Source organism: Egretta garzetta, unplaced genomic scaffold (genome assembly GCF_000687185.1).
Source record: "Egretta garzetta isolate BGI_Z169 unplaced genomic scaffold, ASM68718v1 scaffold220, whole genome shotgun sequence".
Classification (NCBI taxonomy): Eukaryota; Metazoa; Chordata; class Aves; order Pelecaniformes; family Ardeidae; genus Egretta; species Egretta garzetta.
Window position 1 is genome coordinate 4,198,765 of NW_009258414.1, and position 20,190 is coordinate 4,218,954.

At 38.6% G+C, this 20,190-nt stretch overlaps 1 protein-coding gene across 1 annotated transcript in view; it reads right to left on the reverse strand.

The window, feature by feature from the left end:
* PCDH11X (protocadherin 11 X-linked) overlaps window positions 1–20,190 on the reverse strand; it is a 452,326-nt gene that overhangs the window by 133,308 nt on the left and 298,828 nt on the right. The window contains exon 5 of the mRNA XM_035898661.1: window positions 5,342–5,540. Coding sequence (XP_035754554.1) covers window positions 5,342–5,540 — 199 coding nt within the window. The remainder of the gene's footprint in view (window positions 1–5,341; window positions 5,541–20,190) is intronic.

Sequence of the window (20,190 nt, forward strand, 5' to 3'; positions counted from 1 at the left end):
TGAAGCAACCCAGCGCTTCATTTTGGCCACCAAAATCTCTCTACCCCCATTCTCTACTATTACTTGAGAGCCATCCTAATCCCCAGCCAGCCTTTACTTTGCAGTTTAAACAAGCCAATATTAATTCCTTTTTCTGTATATAGGCATTCCATTCCCTTGTTATTAATAACATTTCTTTACACCTGTTTCTCAAGTGTGTTCACCTTTCTTTAATGTGGGAAGCCAACACTATTCATAATATTCCCGCTGTGGCATCATCAATGCCTTGGGGTTTTTTTCCCTTCTTTTTTTTCCTGTACCAGAGCTAACCCAGGATTTTTTCACAGTCGCATTAGGTACTGGTGACTTACAGTTTATCTTCGTAATACTCACTTGTTTTTTTTTTTTTTCCTTCCTGTAATTTTTAGCTGACTCTCAACTATTAGATTTCATCCCACTGCTATTACTCCAAATCCTTAGCAAAATCCAATTCTTGTGTCATACACACCTCCTCCTCTGTATTTTCAGTGATGCTTGGCTTTGAGATAGCCATTTCATTGAAATGTTCCTGCTTTTTAATGCCAAGCTCATTAATGAAGATAATGATGGAGATTTTTCCATTCTTCTATTAATCTGTGTCTTTTCCTTCTTAATTACTAATGACCTTCACATCATAATAATAGTTATTAGTTCTTAAATCTATATAGACTAACTAGGCGTGTATTCCCCAATATTAAAAATACATGTCATTGAAATGAGATAATAGAGCCAATCTAGTACTATTCTTAGGAAACCTATGATACCATTTATTGTTTTATGTTTACGTGCATCTCAATTTCTTTCTTGTAAAGGTTTTCCAGTAGTGAAACCTGACGAAGCACTTTTTTTTCTTGACACCTTGTCTCTTAGAATTACAGAAAAATAAGGAAAACACTATCAGTTTTGATATCCTGGGAGGAAGATTATCTCCTCTCCTCCACATGAATGCACTGAACCTGCTCTGCCTTTCAGTTCCATTATCATCATTCTTCATCAGCCTGTCTTTGCTCTCATCAACATCATCCTTATCAAAAATTAAGGCAAGGTGAAAGTGTTCTTTTAATTTTGGGGAAGAAATATATGCTATCTTTAATCATGAACAGATGTCACCCTTGCTGCAAACCTCCTCCTTATATGGCTAAATACCATAGCTTCCAGTCCTAATTCTTCTTAAGACTAATTCTCTTGAAGTCTGATGAGCACTTAAAGCCAGCATAAGCTTTGACCCAGCTACTCATTCACTCGTTTGCTGTCCACAAGTAGTGCCTCACGTAACGAATGGAATTGGGGAATTTAGAAGTAACTTTTTTCTCCCTCTAGGTCAGGTTGAACCCAGACGAATTCTTCTCTCCAGTTCACCCAAGCAGCTCTCCAAATGCTTGTGCTGCCACAGGAGAAAGTGCAATTGGGAGATACAAAGAGGCAGTCACAGACACCTCTGGCAACACCAGCTCGAAGTGGCCATGAAGCTACAGTGGCTATCAGCTCACTTGTTGGCCATCCTTTCCTTAGCTCTACACCTTCTGATTTCAGGACAACTTTTGTGGTCTATTAGTCACTAATTGCTGTTAAATATCCTTATAGGGACCCCCCCTCTCCTTAAGACGGCAGTTTTCACCTATTTGAACCCCTGAAATCTTAACATGATTTGCCTCATTAACTAGTCCTTTAATTTTCAACTAGCTTTGTTTAGACTTCCATTTTGTTTAAACAAAAATAATTACAAGTATTTAATTGCAGATTACTGTCAGGTTTTCCACCTCTCCCCTTGTTCCCTGCCCCTCCCCAAAGCTGCAATCATATGCCTCTTACTCTGCCCAATTTCTTAGCTGAACTGGGCATATTCTACTTTCTCCAAATAAAAGTAACAAAAAAAAAATATATATTCTCTAGAGGGGGGAAAAAATAGCCAGATTGGTTTGACAAGGCTATAAAAACACGTGAAGCATGAAGATTTGTCATTAACGTGTATTAAATAACCAAGCATAACTGGGGTTAACATGTGCCTTTCAAACCTTTTGGTTGACATCACTGCCTACAGCCACTAAGTGGGCACCGCTGAGAGACAGTTTGCTAGGGAAGTTTACCCAAAGAGACTTTGTTACTCTTTGTCTATGTTTGTAGTGTGTTTTGCATTTAAACATAATACAGGGGAAAAAAGAGAGGGGGGAGAAAAGGTGATATGGTTAAAATCCTTAGCATAGGGAATTATTGGAGAATCCTTATTAGTTTGAGCAATTTATGAGCAGAAAATATAAGAATACCACGCACATCAGTGCTGTTACTTAAGGATAATGCTCCCTACAAACCTCCACGCATTTTTATATTACTATTTACTTAGTGTGACAGTTTATTGGCATCTCTTCCTTATGACACATCTACCACACTGCACATTATGCTCTTTTGAGAAGACAACTAAAGTAAGAGAAGACAAATCATTTTAAATAGCCTATTTCTAATTTTAATTAGTACAGTCAATTAATTTTAAAGGTGAACATATAAATTGCTCATAGTTTTCTAACCACTATATTCTTATGGTTATTCTTTCCCCCTTGCTTCAGTCCTATACTGAACGTGGATTTGTAAGGCTTCTTCTCACCAATATTTCGCAGCTTTTATTGTAAGTTATGCTCACCTTTTTCAGTGTTTTGTAATAAATGCTTTTCTATTGCTAATAAATGCCAAGTTTCCAAAATGCAATAATTTCCAATAACAAATAAAGCCATGTGTGGAGGAAAAACAAGATGGAGAAAATACTTTTGAATAGATCCCTGTGTGGTGCGGCATCTGTGATCAGCGTTCGTAAGCCACTTAATGTCTCAGTAGGGTCTAGACGTTACTGAAGTTGTTTCATCCCAACTCTGTGTCTCCTTGGTAGGCAAAGTTGAACTAAATCACCAGAGATGATTAACCAGGCTTAATGTTTTAGACAACGTTTCAGATTAAGACAGGTCAGATATTAAAGATCTTGAGACAGAATGAAGGCCATGCTTGTTCTGTTGTACATATTCTACTCAGATTATCTGACCATATATTCCTTTCTCTTTTCACATTAACAACATTTTGGCCCATGAAACAAGAGTAGAAACACTTCAATATATCATGCCACTCCAAATTAGATGAAAAAAAAAAATCAACGATCTATAATCTAGCAGCATGTTTGTAGAGGAAAGTATCAATACAGAATAGTTTTCGCTATTTCACTCTTGACTAAATGTGTCCCACATGCACAAGTGAATGAAATGAACCTCAGGCTGAACGCTTCCATAGATCAGCACACAAGATATTTTGGTTGCTCTTACCTACAGTTAGTCACTTGGCAGGAGTATACTGAATAAAAATATGCTGTGGGTCTTCCCCTTCTTTTTTACTTAGATGTATGAGAGCACACAGCAGACATCTATTTATATCTGCTTTTTTTCCTGCCACTAGATGCTGCCATTAATATAAGCATAAAACACTAAAAAGGACTGCAAAGTACGCTTTCCGCACCGTAAGCATCACGCTATATTGTGCCAATTGAACTGTTTCAATAAGATACAAGTTAGAAGGGCAAAAAATCTTCACATAACATAAATGCTAATTAAACTGAGATTTCAAGTTTAAAACTGAACTGTCAGGTAATTAGACAGGTGACTAAACTTTCTTCAACTTCACACTTGAAAAGACATCAGGTGCCTGCTTAGTCTGCACGCAGTGATACATGTCAGTGATACTCAGATGTCAGAGCTGTATTACTTTTAGGGCAACATACTAGAAGTCATGATCCGTATTTCTTCTGAAATTGCAAAAAACTGGACTCAAAAAGCACTGGTAAATCCAAAACCTGAGCCTCTTTGTAAATGGCAAGAGAGGATCCACATGCCTGTTCTACAGCTCCTCATACACCAGGTCCTTACCAGGTGTCTTACACCTTCTTCACAAAAGGACCCAAATACGGATTTCATGTACCTCAGTAAAGCATAAATATCAGTTACAAACAACAAAAGAGAGCTGGAAAGCAAGATTATGAGTATGCATAGCAAAACCAGCAAACACAATATAGAACTTTTCTTTCTTTGGGGGTGTATTTGTAGCCCTTTAGAGCCTCATTCTGTGAAGAATTCAGTTTGACTGCATAGAATGTTCTTAAGGGTATATTACAGCCTCAAATATATAAACACAAACAAAAGCAAACAATGAATAATGTTTTCAATACAGCATCCAAAACCTCTGATGGTTCTTGTTAGCTGTCTATCAGCTCAGAATAAAATAATATTCTGGCATTATTTCAGGAGCTATACAACTTGACAAATTTTAAAAAGTCTGAAACTGAGGATCCCCAGTGAATAGTTTATGAACTAGAAGAAAAAGAGAGAACGGACCTCATCCATGCAGACAAGCCCCTCAGACTCCCTTTCTTGGGCAGCACAAGGCAAAGGCTGCAGTGTGATTTCCAAGAGCCAGGCTGCATTTGTCAGAGCCAGCTCGGAGTCGAAAGGTAATGCTCTCTGCTGGATGCTGTATTTGCCAGCGCAGAGATGTAACTACCTTCTCACAGAGCTACTTCAAGTGCATAGGACTTACTAATTCACTCTTCAGGATACACTAAAGCAGCTGAAATACACCTTTTGGGCCAAGATTTGCCCAGAACAGATGTATTTTCAAATCACTTATTAGGCTGCTAATAAGGCCTTAGAGGCTTACACACATTCAGGTATCTCTTTATCAATGGCACGGTTCAATTTAATCCAGGTAAAGAGCCCCTGGACAATTAACAGTTGACTATAGCACAGTGGAGTCTCTAGCTGGCTATCACATCACGGCAGAGGAAGCAATACCAGCATCCATAGCTCTAGTGTGGTCCTGAGCTCACCTTGACTTTGCCTGTTTTCAATATCCTAAGAAGCCAGTGATAATGGCAGAAATAAGATGACAAACTCTTTTGAGATTATTACTACACACCATAGCTGCTCTCAAAAGACAAATCAAGAAAAGCCCTTCCCATCATCCAGAAGTTCTTCCTGTTAACACAAACTACAACACGCAGTAGCGTCGGGTAGGGAAACATTAAAAAGCGTAAAATCCCTCAGCACAGTATTTATGACCGTAAGGGCAGCAGAAAGCTCCTCTGCGTACATCACAGCAGATCTATAAAAATACCGGGTCATCCTTCACAGCTCAAGAGTGTTTTATTTCCAGTGGTCAGACTTCATATTTTTAGAAATATAGGGCTTCTTTGGCCACATTAGAATCGACGTGCCATTTTAATAATTGCCTGAAAAAGAAGCCAACTTTCGATACTAGAATGATTTAACTAAGTTGACCAGAGCTCATCACTTACTGGACTCGGGGTCCGAGTTGCCGTCTCCTTCTGTCCGGCTGTTGGGTGAAGCTTGCTCATAGTACTCCTCCTGGGGGAAGCCGAGGGGCAGAGGGTGCGATGTGCTAGCACCGCTCGTGGGTTCGTGGTCTCCGAGCCCACTGTCACTGCAGCTTTCCTGGGAGCCATCTGGTAGGTGAAACGTGACACGGCGCTGAGGCTACAAGGAAGGAAGAAAATGATATGGTTTCCACTACAGTATCAGTAATTGCTTAATGCAACCAATTTAGGAAATGCATTATTTCAGTTATCTGCTGAAGACGCATTATCTAGAGTTGTGCACAATTTCAGGCTTTCATGAACAGGCAGCCTGCTTTCAAACCCGCTTCACCTGACAGCACCACTTTCTTCTGTTTTTTAAAAATGTAAGCCCTGATGCAAAATGAAAGACACCTCAAACTAAAGAGATTCTGTCAGACTTCACAAGTCTTTGGATGCCTTTTGTATATTGACTTGGAGATTTCAATCACTTTTTGAGGCTCAATTTATTTCACTGCTCAGTCTTCTAGTTTTCAAAAAACATTTTCTTTCCCATTAAAAGGTGTTCCACTCTTTTGGGCCTAAAAAATGTGACACACTTCTAATGTTGTTGGATTCTTCTAAGGCAGAGAAAGAACAAACAATAACAAGCCTTATGCACTGGAAACAGTTTTAATAGATTTTGCACATGCTTTAAACTAATGAATTAAAAGTAGATTCCACTACTCTCCTTCAGACATTTCATTACAACCCCTTTGATTTCTGTTATACCGTAGACTTGTATCTTAACTGTAAAAGGCTGGAAGCGAGGAAACAGAGGGCTGAAGAAGGAATTTAAATCTGTCCCAGTATGAAAAGAAAATATGAACAAAGAAATAAGAATCTTTCCCACTTATTTCCATGTATCTTGGAAACATGAAACATGAAGATACAAAAAAAAAAAAAAAAGACCCCAAAGCCAACAATTTAAAATGTTATTAGCTTGATGTTACTCAAAATTCCATTTGAAAAGCAACAGAAAACTTTCCAGTTCCAGAACTGCTGGGGTTAGTAGTGCTGGCAATCAGATTTTTGATGCAATTATGCAAAAAAAGTATATACCTTGTTTATAACACAGCAGATGTTGTCAGGCGTCCCTAGACATTTCGTTCCTATAGGTGATGGTGTTGAACACCATCGGTTATATTAAGTTCTTGCTAAAGAGTTAAGTGCCTCTATTTTTCAAAATCTCTTTTTATCACTGTTAACATTATTACATATGCCCACAGACAGCTGCTGTACAGTGTGGTACAGCCAAGAAAATGGCAAGATCAACTTTACCTATGCAATTCCTGACAGATGTGAGCAAAAGCTCTTCTTAAAAGCTACCAGTAAGAAATTCATGGCTTTCCCAAAAAAATCTGTTCTAGGGCTTCACTATTGCTTAATGGAGAGGTTTCCTTCTAATGTCTAACCTGCCTCTTTCTTGTTACAAAATAAATCACTTCTTCAGTCCCATCCATCATGGCCCGGTTAGTCCCGCTCATCTTTCTGGCATTTAGCACTTTAGTCTACTTCAGAATAAACAGACCTTATTATTTCAATCTGTCGTGCATCTTCCGATATCTCTTGCTGCTCCCCCCTGCCCATGTGCTCAGACGCGCTTCTCTGCGCCCTGCTCAAAACTCGGTGCGCAGCTTCAGCGGAGATCTTTAAAGCGTGGAGTAGAGCAGAACATTTCGCATCTCCGGCAGGCTCCGCTGCTGCTTTGCCTTTTTCACGGCAGCCTAACACATTTTCCTTGCCAACCACCATAATGCCCAGCTCCTTTTCTAATGATCTTTTGCTAGTTGTCCCCTTTCTGGTTATTGCCATTGATTGCTGGAGCCTAAGTGCGGCACTTTGCATTTGCTCTTCCTGCCATTCTGTTTTTCCAGAATGATTTTGGCTGTTTATCACCAAGGACACTCTGCCTTCCAGTCCTGCTTTCCTGTTTACCAAATTTGCAGAGTTTAGATTCTCTCTTATTAGGCAGATCTTTAAGAAAAATTGGAACAGATCAAGGCAAGAAGACATCAGCTGAGGAGCTCCGAGAACGTGAACACAGAATTGCTTGCCATCACACAGGATGGAAAGGGTAAAAGAGATCCCTCCTGTGACTGCAGGAGAAGCCTTACAGACCACTGGAAAAAAATTTGGATGGTGAAAGGTTCACAGCTAATACCCCCACCCATGGCACCACCAGAAGAATTTTATTATTTAACACTCTAGCGAGCTGCCCGCAGCTGCTCCCAGGGCTCTCTGGAAGGCTGGCTGGGACAGTGGTCCTGCCTGATCCTTTTCCCATCACAGACAGGTAGAGATGCATGGCGTGTCTCTGCACAGTCCAAAAACCAGATGAATCCACAGAAATTACTGATACGGCGTAGCCTATTCTACTTCCTAACTGTCAATTGCCTCTCAGAGCCCTATTCATTCCATCAGTCTCAGATGACTCTTATCTGAAAGTCTGAATAACTAAGGTTCTATGGAGCTGACCCAGTGAAAACGTTTCTGCAATGTTTCTGATTTACTCCCCACATACAAAACTGCACTGAACTCGCATAGCCGCATACCGACAGCATGTGGAAACGGAGTATGTTAATTCTTTGGTCTTAAATGAGTCTGCTATCCACGATATCTATGAAAAATCAACCTTCGTTGCATAAACTGTTTGTAAAAACTATATTTTGTGAGGTTTACATTGCTTTCCTGCTGTCTCATGATGCTCATGTGCTGTTGGTACTCATGTTGTATCTTCTCATTTCCAAGCTACCAGTGGATCTTAAGAATAAAGTCTTCTTAAAACCTTACTCACCCAAGCTTTAGCATTAGATACCAGTATTAGCTTTCGCAAATGTCTGGGAATGCAATGGCTGCTATTACGTGTAACTGGGATTCACTAAGTTTAAACAAATATTTCTGTCCAAGGTTCACTGTCAAAAGACAGCAAGAGTTCTTTAGCAGATGACAGTGAAGGAGACCAGAAAGTCATCAAGTCTTTCTTCTGACTGCCTAGCCCAGTGAGAAAAAAACAAAAGCCATGCCCCAAACAAAATTAAAAACCTCACTAACTAACCCTCATGTTCAGTATAAAAAAAATTAAATGTTTAGTTACATAAATGGAGATGCTGTTAGTAAGAAAGACAAAACCCACACGATTTAAAATAAAGGGGCATCAGATAAAGGCTCATGATTTTTAATTTGATAGTGTCCCTGAATGTGTCACACGCAGTAACACTGATGACAGAGCACTTTTGGAAGAATTTATCAAGATGAAAAAACCCCAGCTATTTCTCTACATGGCACTGCTGCCATTTTCTTAATTCATGCAGGCAACAGACAATGATCTGGAACAAGTAATTCTAATAAAATTTTGCCAAAAGCTGGGACTTATCTTCTGTCACAATTATTTTGGAAATTTCCTCCTTGAGGCATTTAAATTTCAATTTATAAGATTACAAAATATCCTCAGACTCCAGCTGCTTTTCTATTTATCTCCAAAGGGAGTTAGCACTGATAGTAATAGAATAACAAGGATTATGGTTTGTTTTATTTATTTGACTGACAGTATATTTTTTCAAAACGAGAGAAATGCAAGCAAACCCATTACGCATTCTTAGCGGATCCTGAAAACGCTGATGTAGGAACTTGTAAAACAGACAATTAGACTGATAGTGGAAAATGAAGTGAAAATTTAAGGCAAAATGTACATAGTATGTAGTTTCTCTGACATATTTAACAATATTAAATTACTCTTTATTGGTATGAAAAAAGAATTTTGCTTCGAGAGATGTCACGAACCCAGACACAAATTCTGTCAGAGGTCTCATACGGCATCCAAAAAAGAACTGCATTTTGTAACAGCAGTGTGTGTCTGGAGGGATCAAATTATCTCAGAAAACCGCAAACCTTTTACTCTCATTATTGAAATTTATATGAAGACTGATCAAAGCCCCAAACTATTCTGTGTTCAATCTTTCACTACAATAATTAGACTGTGGCAGTGGGAATAATAAAAGATGAGTCTAAGTAAATAGCTTTGGATACATTGAAGGGATGATTTCTGGAATTATACACCAGGGGTTAGCCAATTTATAATCAAAAACTGAAAAAAGGTAATAGAAAAAGCAGCAGATATCAACTGAGGAACATTAAACTATTAACCTTATTATCTTCATTCATTGAAGCAAATTAATATCCTTTTCAAAGGATATCATAAAGAAAAAATACTACTGTTTAATTTATGTTGAATTAATTATATAATTTAGATGATAATTCTGATTTAAAACAGACCTTATTTAGGAGATGCTGTAAGACAGGATGGAAGTAAATGGACTACTTCAACATTATTCTTCACTTTTACCAGCCAGTGAATAAAGAAGTAGTCAAAAGTATTTTTTAACTTTAAACTCTAGTTTTGTTACTAATACTCATTTTCTCAGTTGCTTATGTCTTTCAAGTGCTAGGAAGGTAGGAAATGCATGCCTTAAATAACCAGGCAACAACTATCTTCAGGTATGACCAGTCCTACTTCTCAGTTGTTAAAGAAAATCCCTAATCAAACTACAATTTCCAGCTCAAATCGTTTTATACTCAACTGTCACCTTTTGTTCCAAAACTACAATCTTTTGTTCCGTATACTTTGATAGAGCCACACAGGACCCAGCTACTATCAATGTAAAATTCTCAGAATAACATGAAAACAAACAGCTTAAAAGGATCCAACCACAAACCCAATGGGAAACGTGTCTTCGTGTTGAAACTCAAGAAAGAAAAGCCAGTATTTTTGGTTTTTTCTTTCCTTAAACTTAGTAGTGTATAGCATAGCTATTATGGCCCCAAGAGTTTCTATCCATTGCTTTATAAGTCTGTATTTCACACACTTACTGCAGCTCAGAGCATTAAATCTAAGATCTTACTATGTTATCTTGATTACTTTATAATGGACAAAATACATAACATAGTTCATTGTTTTTTACTCAAATCAGAATAACTTCTGAATTCCTATCAGCAATGATCTGTATTTTCTTTTGGAGCATCTGTAAAGATGCTGAACACTCTCAGTCACCATTACTACATACAGCTAGAAACACTTCCCTAATAACGAATCACTACTGTAATCCTTTTATGATTTAGCGGTTGGGTTTTTTTTAAATTTCTTCAATATGGCCTGCAGTGATCCTGCACAAGACTGTTTTTTTTTTTAAAGGAGCAAAATGAAGGGCCTGTCTGCTGGGGGGGAAGGGGAGAGGTAGCGTGTGTCAAAGGGACAATATCTAGCTGATTTATTAGTCCAAGCTTAGAGGACATTAAAATCACTATTTTCCCCATCTCACATGAAAAAGTAACGCCCCCACTTATTGTCAATACTATCAGCCTTAATTGTCATCTGTTACAGATCAAGCTTGTTGAACAAGCCCTTCTTCTTGTTGAACAAATTCAGCTGTATCAGTTACTCTCCTATCTTTATTGATTGCATCCCTTTCAGCTTCTGATTTTCTATATGTTTGTCAAATCAAACAGACCTACTGTTTTCCCAGTTTACCATATTTACCCTTTTAAATATTGGCAAAACATTGAATTTTCAGATATTTAAAACTTCAGAAATCCAATATAATCCTTTTGACATTCTTGTTATAAATTTATCAAGTCCTCCTGACTTAGTATCATTAACATTAATAACTGGTTTCTTACATCCTTACTCATTACTAATGGAAAATACAGCATCTGGTTTCCTTCTAACGAAGAGAAAGCTTTGATAAATACTTTTACCTTTCCTCACTGTGATTAATGATCTACCTGTTCCATAGTAGTATGAGCCTATATAGTTTTAGGCTTTCACTTATTATTGATTTAAATAACTCCTCCCACTTTATTTATGTATTTAGATATAGGAAGCATAATCTATTAATTTCAAAAAGGCAAGTAAAAGCTTGGTTGACTGCCCAGACAAATGCAAATTCAATATGGATGATTATCCTAGACAGATCTGTAGTTTTTCAATGAAGGAATTACTACCTCCACAGCAAAACAGCGGAACAGACGGTGCCCCGTTACCTGCTCATATGGAAATCACTTTAAATTGTCAGATCTCGGAGCTGGATTCACTCACACAAAGAGTTGGCTCAAGTGATGAGAAGTAATCTTGAAAGTCTATCTTGTAACTCTACCACACTCACTTACTCAGGGTGCCTTATTAAAATCATACTTACATGCCCCTACAGGCGTTTCTTGCAGGCATGTAAAACTGCACCTAACTGGTAAGTGAAAATGTCATGTATTTCAGCTATTAGCTATTTCAAAAGAATAATTTTGTGAAACCCTTTTTCATGTGGGTAAGCAACAGGTTTTTTAACACCACCTGCTTTAAGAAGCAAATTTTCCCTGATGCCATTTTTCACCAAAGTAACCAGAAGCGAAGCCGACACTCCCATCTTCCTCCTGCAGCACAGAGGGCACGGAACAAACTCATTAGCCAAATCATGGCTGGACAAAAACATTATAAACCTGGAACTTCACAAATTTCTGATTAACCACCTCATTTTGTATTTATTTGCAGACTCTAATCCTCATTGCACCAAAGAGTATATCTCTCATGACATCTCCCAGCAACATCTAACAATTAAATTGTATTTTCTGAGCTTCTTGAAATAACAACAAAGAACTGAAATAAAAAAGCAAATAAAACTGAAAATAACATTTAAAGCTTGTCAAACATTTAGCTTTTGAAAGGCAGTTATTGTATGCTAACTAGATGTCAAAATGATAGCTGAAAGCATGCTTTTTAAAGTTTAATTCATGTAAGTCTTCAGTTTGACATGTGATTAAATAAAAATTACACATGAAAGTTGCACTATGGCTGTGCTGTTGATAAGGCTGAGAAATAGGAAAGTCTTGACTCTGATTTTTTTTTTTTTTTTTGGCATATATTCTTCACTTTTCAGGTTATCACCCGTGATGTTATCTTGAAAGCTTGATTTCTGATAGGCAAAGCCATTTTAGTTATAAGAACATAATCATAAACAATAATACAGAAACATTTTGGTAATATTTGACATCGCTTCTGACTGCTGGTCCAACAACATGGATCTTTTTTAGCACAAATATCGATCGGGTGTTATCACAGTTGTGAACACTTCTTTTAAAAGCAGCGCTATTGCTTACCTAGTATTTTCTTTGTGTTAATATTGAAATAGAGCAAAATTTATATGTTCATAAATGTACATAGCACTCTAGCGCTAATTCCATTCTGTTAATTTATACATCTCTGTCGTAGCTCAGATAAATAGATTTCATCTTTCTTCATAAGGTATAGGTTTATGGAATAATAATGTTGTTCCAGTGAATTACTGACCTCCAGCCCCTACTTTTGCATCACAGCAGTCAAGGCTAAGCTGTTAAGTTCAAGCATGGTGAGGCTACCAGAGCTGGAGAGACCTGGAAGAAATCTCAAGAACCTAATGCAATTTCCATTTGCGATTTTTTCTATTCAGTTTTTCATTTAAAGGTCAAATCTTTCTGAAGCAATATACATGCGTATAACTTCAACAGCCTTCATAAGTATTCACTTAAAGAGGCTTGAAAATGTGCCTTCATCATTTCTGACCAATAAATGGAGCTGTTCTTATCAGTGTTTCCCAGAAAAAGGGACTTTCATTTAATTTGGGTTCTTTGGGTTAAAAGTGTACTGAAGTCAGAAGAAAAACACAGACGCATACTTTCAGACATGCTCAAGGAGTATTCTTAAAGACTCTAGCACAAGTAGTTTGTGTATCGCTTTAGTTGTATTTCACCCTATAAAATAAATCTTGACTCCACAGAACTTTTTCCTGCAGGTGTGGACAAGATATTTGAGTGGCAAGATTATCAAGCAGTTCAGGTGTAATACAGACATGGAGTAACCTTATGTTTGATATTCACGTATGTTGCTGGCAAATGTTAACTCATTTTGCTATGGTTAAAAAAAAAGTACACAAATTATGGCAGAGAGCAAGACCGCTGTATAAGCTTAGAACCTGAAGAGGTTGAGGTACCTCTTGAATAAAGAGAAAGGCAGAAAGGCAGACAGACGGGCAGATCTCCTCAATTTCTTCTAGAAAAAAGCCCCACGTTTTTGGATCCAAAGGTTTCTAGACTACATTTCCACCAATTTTGGTATCATTCACAGTACCCCTCAAAAGCTGTGCAGACCTCCCTGTTGCTCCTGGTCCCAGGGAGCAGCCAGCCCTTGCTGCACCCTGACATAGTAAGGAACCAGGTTTTCTGCAATATCTCCCCCTAAGAAGAGTTGATGCAAAAATATAAAAAAATAATTTAAATTGAAAATGAAGGGCCTTTTAAAGTGAGCAGAAAAGCAGCTCTTTGGTGTGTTACTATCTCACTACATTTGGTATGAAAGTACACCTTTGTTATAACAGCATTTAATTTGTTACAGCAGCAAATCTATAATGTTTGATATCAAGTGTTTGATTAGCTAGAATGGGAACCGATGATAGTTAAAATGGAAGGATAAAACTAACATATTTTATACTGCTGCCAAAAAAAACCATCTTGCTCTTTCTGGAGAAGAGAAAGAATAGAGAAAAAGTTACCCTTTCACCCCAAATGGGCTCTAAGGAAACTCAAGGCTTACTTAAGAGTGCAGAGCAAGGATTCCCTGGTCTGCTCTCTGTATTAGTATTTGCTTGCAACACTTATCTTTTTGGCCTTTAGCAAATATCCTTTAGCCACCCAGATTACCCGTTCTTAATTTTAAACGTACAGTGCATTTGGTATCCGAGGTCACCTATCTAAAGTACATTCTCATGGCAACTATAATTAGTCCATCTTTAGGTGAAATGGATAAGGAAGAGACAAGAGAATACAAAGAAAAGCTGCCGGCCTGTGGGAAATAAAGCTCTCGGCCAAAATTTACAAGCAGTGATGCAGTTCATGCTGTGTTTGCTTTGTACAAGGTAAAAATCTAGCATTTAAGTATGGGGGCATTTATCAGCATTATATACACTCTTTATATATACATATATAAATGTGTATATATATTTATATATATACACTTTTTAGTGGAGTCCAGTGGTCCAGGACAATCTTCCCTGGATCAAGAGGTACCACTGAGAAGAATCCAAGAAAGCTTCCAGAGTCAAAATATGTATCCTGAAATTACCTTTTCAGTTGCCACATAAAAGTTTTACTCTCAATATAAGAAGTCATTTCATATACTGAAATAAAGGAATTTTTGACTGGTACACTTTGCTTTGCTTCAATCTTCCATTACTGCAAATAGGACAGATGCTATGTGATAAATGCCATGGTGAACACTGTTGCAATATTTTGCTTTTATTTCAAATATTTGAAATATCCCTTTTAAAAGTTGTTTTAAGAAAAAGCATTATGCTTTATTTGATTAAAGTCAGAAATTTCCCATTTGCATCACTATTTTCCCAGCTTCTACTATCAGGGTGATAATGAATAAGTTTTTAGCTGTTATTTACAGTAGAATACATGAAATATTCGAAATTACTAAAGTGAGTTGAGCTACATGCTACTAACACATTCTTAAATGGATGTCTGAAATACTTATTTGTAAATGGGAAAAATTTTACAAATTGAAGTGCTGTATTGTATCGTTGATACCATCCTTCACTCCTACCAGAGCGATGTCTCTGCAATTGTCCTTTCAGATAATCAGAATATATAACTGTCTTTCAGAATTCAGCGCTTGTGTAATTTCAGTAATGCAAAATATAAAGCCATTAGCCTTCCCTTGTTCCTTAAATCTTTCTAGCTTATTTCCATATTCAGCGCAGCTATTCTTTAGGACTATTAAGATTACTTACTCATCTTTGTTCATGGAGCAAAATATACAATACAAATTACTGAAGTAACACAGCATATGTTAGTTCGCATAAAGAAATAATGTTCTGGGCAAGGGAAATCGAGGGACTCCAGGAGAAGGCTGAGGTACGTGGCTTCCTCCCAGAGCAAGCCGAGAGCTGCTCTGTGCCGCAGCCGGACCCCTGCGCCCACGGCCGCCCCGATTCCAACCCAGCCACGACCTGCAACCGCGGGCCCTGTGCTCTGAAACCACAAGGAGAGTGATGCTATGGAGGGGAGCTGCAAGGCAAGGTCTGTTTTTGTGAGGTTCAGGCGTCTGTCACCAGGGGCCTGGCTTTACAAAGCACAGACCTGTGCCCTTGGGTCGCTTTTGTGCCAAACACTTACCGAGGGAGGTGAGAAAACAGGTGAGCTCAGGCCATGCACAGCAAGTAGAAAGGGAGACAGAAGCGAAGTTGGTTACTTAGTAACTCAAGGAGTCAAGGGAGTCAAGTACTAATGCAAAAATATCTAAAGCACCAAGGGGAAATAGAAGACAAGTCAGCGAAAGTGAGATTGGGCACTTCCAAGCGAGCCACGAAGGCCAGCTCTTCCTCACGGGACTGCCGGCTGCGTAGCCCACACAGACCCCCACGTGCCTCTGTCAGCAGCGCTGAGCATACCAATGCTTTGCTTAAGAGCAACTTAGTCCCAGCTGTTTACTCTATAAAACCCAAAATAACATTACTGCATACTCATAAGTAGCATAATCCTGAGTCCGAGTACCCGCATCTTCAGAAAGATGCCCAAGTAAAAGTGATGCAAAGAGCTGAGAAAGAAAAGGGGCTGGGGAGGGAAGGCACAAGCACAGCGAATGCCACTTCTGCAACTCTGAGTCACCCAGTGGCCACCTCCATTTCCTCACCTACCACGCAGAAGATTTACACTGCTACCGTCTTTACTTCAGGATTATTCAAATTCCATGTAAAGCTCAGTTAAATCAGGTAACTCTTATTCTCCATACAAGCCACACTGAACTTGCAACCTGTAAGTCTGCAATACTGTTGCAACTCTGACAGAAGGACATGCTCAGGAAAGGCAACCGCTTGCTCTAGTTGATCTGGAAAAGCGTGACGGTGCAGAAATCCCTTGTAACATGCAGTCATGCAAGAACAAATGCAAGGTTTTGGGTCTACGCTGTATTCTTACTGCTCAGGAGAAGGCAAATTGCTGTAGATGTCTGAGAACCAGGGAAAACCTTTGAAATATGTCTGTGTGGAAGGGTAATAACATTAATGTCAGCAGAGCTGGCGTAAGGCATGCAGGCAACTATGGGCATGGGTATCTTCCACACGCAGCTACGCGTACGTGCACATAGACTTGCGTTCCTGCATCAATCACATTAGCAAATACCCATGGTAGCTGCCCTGGTTGCTCACCCTGAAACCATCGTTATGCATAAATTTTCCTGACTCAAGAATTCAATTTAATTCTACTCTTTAAGGTATTTCTTAGTGTTTTCTTATTTTCATTGGCATACAGCGTCTGTGCTTTGCACAAACCAAAATGCACGTCACACATTTTCCAGGCAAAACGTGTAAATACAAACTTGCAGCATTAATTATGTTCTTTCTCCTACTGTTTTTAATTAATTTGACCTTTGGTCCTCTTTTTGTCAATTCAGGAGGCATATTGCAATCAGAAGAAAGCTACGGTGTAAATATTCTGTTCTTCTGCAAGTCACCAACTAAATGAGTAAGCAATGGAGGAAAATCTATAGCATGCAATTAGCATTATCCTTTTTTTTTTTTTTTTTTTTTCTTCACAGAACTCATTAATAACTTTTAGTAGGTAAAATTGAAGCTAGGAACCCTCCTACACCTTAGGCGTATTATATTCTACCTTTGCACAAAAGAAATTCTTTTGATGTACTGGAAATCTTATTAATAGATTCACCAGAAAACAAGCATGTAAGCTGGCAGAGGCAATTGCAAGAGGTAAAATGAATGTAAATGACAGATGAAAGAAAATTTCCATGCCGTTCAGATCAATATAAACAAAAGTGCTGCAGCAACCACAGCACGGAGACGAAGGGAATTCATCAAACTTGTATTTCAGATTATTTGTCCTGTTCCAAATGCACCCTCTGTGTTCCTGAGCTATGTTCTTCCTTTACCCAATTAATACTACATTAAGATGCACTCCTGCAGGGGCTTTTTCCTTATGTTGCTGAATTGAAGTTTCTCAGCGCACTCAGATATGGGAGGGGGGGAGTGTAGAGAATAGCTTCTTGCTTCTAAATACTGCCATTTGGAAAGCCTGTAATTGCAGCACTTAATAATTTTCTAAATACTTAAGCCAGAATTAATTATCCCTGCTATTATTGCAGAAGTATGGATCATATATTGGGTATGATGAAGAGAATGTGTGATAGAACATTTTATTGTACTGGGTGCATGCAGTGGGTGTGCAAGGCACTTAAACCATTAGAAGCAACAGGCTGCTTCTACTTCAATTTTATCTCAGTATGATCATCAGATATCTACAGAATCAGCTTTGCTCGTTTCGTGCTTTTTGTTGTTGCCTAATTAAACACTTTCAGGACCCTTCTTTACACCAGGCACTAATCACCATTTTAAAAAGAATCCTACTTTATTTTAAATCATATTGGTTCTTGGTGAAGAATTAGAGGAAGGTAAACACTTACTGTTAAACAGCTTCCATTTCAACAGCCTCTGAAATGTATTTTCATTAGTAGCCAGAAATCAAGGCATGTCATGAACTTCAGCAACTGCCTTTAATGGAGTGAATTCTACAGTCTTCTGGCAGTTTTATGTGGTATTGAGGAATCAAAATATCTGTAGCTACTGTTACAGCTAATTGCCCACAGTTTAAAAATCCCTTCAGGAAGAAGCTGGGTGAGTGCGGGGGAAAAAAGGGACTGGGGAGGATGGGCTGCATAAGGGGTTTTAGCCAGTTCAGCAGTAGAAATACTACCTGTAATGTATAAGACATTTAAACATTTTGAGATACATAACAAAGAAAACACATAAACATGGTATTTGCAAGGGGGAAATCAAAGCCACAAGGAGATGAAGCTCCACTCCCAGAAGACTGGATTCAGACCTTTGTGCAGAACACAAACTAAAGTGACTTTGATCTCATTCTAGTGTGTTGAAAACAAACAAAAAAATAATTTCTTACAAAAACCAACCACCCCCTCTCCAAAAAGCCAATGTTTGTCTGAGATTCGGTGGAATAATATTAAACTGTTGAGGCAGGCTCATTGTTTGAAAGAAGGCTGGCAGCATTGCTTTGGTTTCAAAGTTAGTTTACTGGGAACCCAGAAGCGAAGCAGCAGCCTGAAGCACACCAGCTGACTCTTCCCAGAAGTTCAAAAGACTCGGGCTGTGTTGCCGTAGGTAGCTGAAGCGCAGACAGGGATATATTTACTGGAGAAATGTACTGTCACAACTCAAATGAACACAATCAAAATCAGCGCAGATTTCAGGCGGTGCCCGTGTAGCAAGGTGGCAAGATACTAAATGCCATCACGAGCAGGGAAACAAAAGGGATCCAGAGCACCACTTTGTCCCTTCCACCTACCTCTCTAGAATTGCCTTTGAGACTCGGGACCATGGTACGTTCATTTATTTCATACCAGAAATAATGACTAATGCCAAGAGTCTCTGATGAAAGAGATCAGGCAGCTGTGGAAGTCATTTCCCTGGTTGGGAGGAAATCATTTCTCCTTGTGTTACATGCCCTTGTGCTGGCTCACTGTAACCCCAGCCAGCAAATTCACTTTCTGTAATTATTTACACCCCTGCCTCAAAAGATATACCCCATTTTTTTTTTTTTTTTCTCACAGTTAAAGACTATAAATCTACTGCTGGTACAGACTACAGTCTAATTCCCCACTGACTCCCCAGGGACTCACAGAAGAAAGAGAAGACAAACAACAACTACAAGAAGATGACTCTCCAGCTCCAATCCATAATTTGCCTGTCACTCCGCAAGCGCATCGCCCTATCGGCATAACTCTACGAAGTTCCTTATCAGTGATGCACTCTTACACTTGCTAGGTAGACATTAAGCATTTTTGCATCCTGTGGGTTTTGCATTTCAGTAAATCTCCTTCTCCCAGCAATACAAATGTGCAATAACTGCCACATACTGACAATAGATGTTAGAAATTTGAAAAACAGCCTATAGCGTAATAGTACTTTGCACATACATACCATTCTTTACTCGAATGGGCTTCAGAAAGATGAATTCAGTTTCAGAATAACAGAATAGGAAAGACAGTTACTAAAACAGTGTACAAATCAACAAACCAAAGCACAAATGGCTGTGCCCTCTTGAGTCTCGTGATTGAAGGTTAGGCTAAGTCAATGGGTGAATCCAAAAATTAAATCAGGAGTCCCAGACAGGAGGAACACTGTCAGGCAAGTTGTAATTACGTTTCATGTTCTCCATCTAGCATGCCTCCCCAGAGACAAAACTCTTCTCTTTCCAAATATACCAAAAGAAGGTATTTACATCCCAATAAACTATCACAGACTGCCCGAAATAGGGAATCATGCATGTGCATTTTAGAAGAATAATGCACATAAATGCAAGCACATACAGCAACACTTAAAACGATATCAAAGCCAGGCAATACACCACAAACCCAAAGGAAAGTGACTCAATAAAAACTGTTCTCTGTCTAGTTTGGCCAATACTAGCGGGTATTCAGTGAAGTGAGTGCTAATGCAGTCTGTTTCAATGGAGCCATATGGATTAAAAAATGCCATTAGCAACATCATCTAACACTAAACCTCTGTGAGTAAGTGAGAGAACAATAATGATCTTATCTGCTCTAACAAGACTGAAAAACTGGTGACTGCAGAAGATGCATTCTGCCAGATATTCCATCTGTGAGTAACAGAGCAGTTCATTAATGGAAATCTTCAAATTAGAGCTGAGAAAACCACAGCTAAGAAAGGACTGCCTTG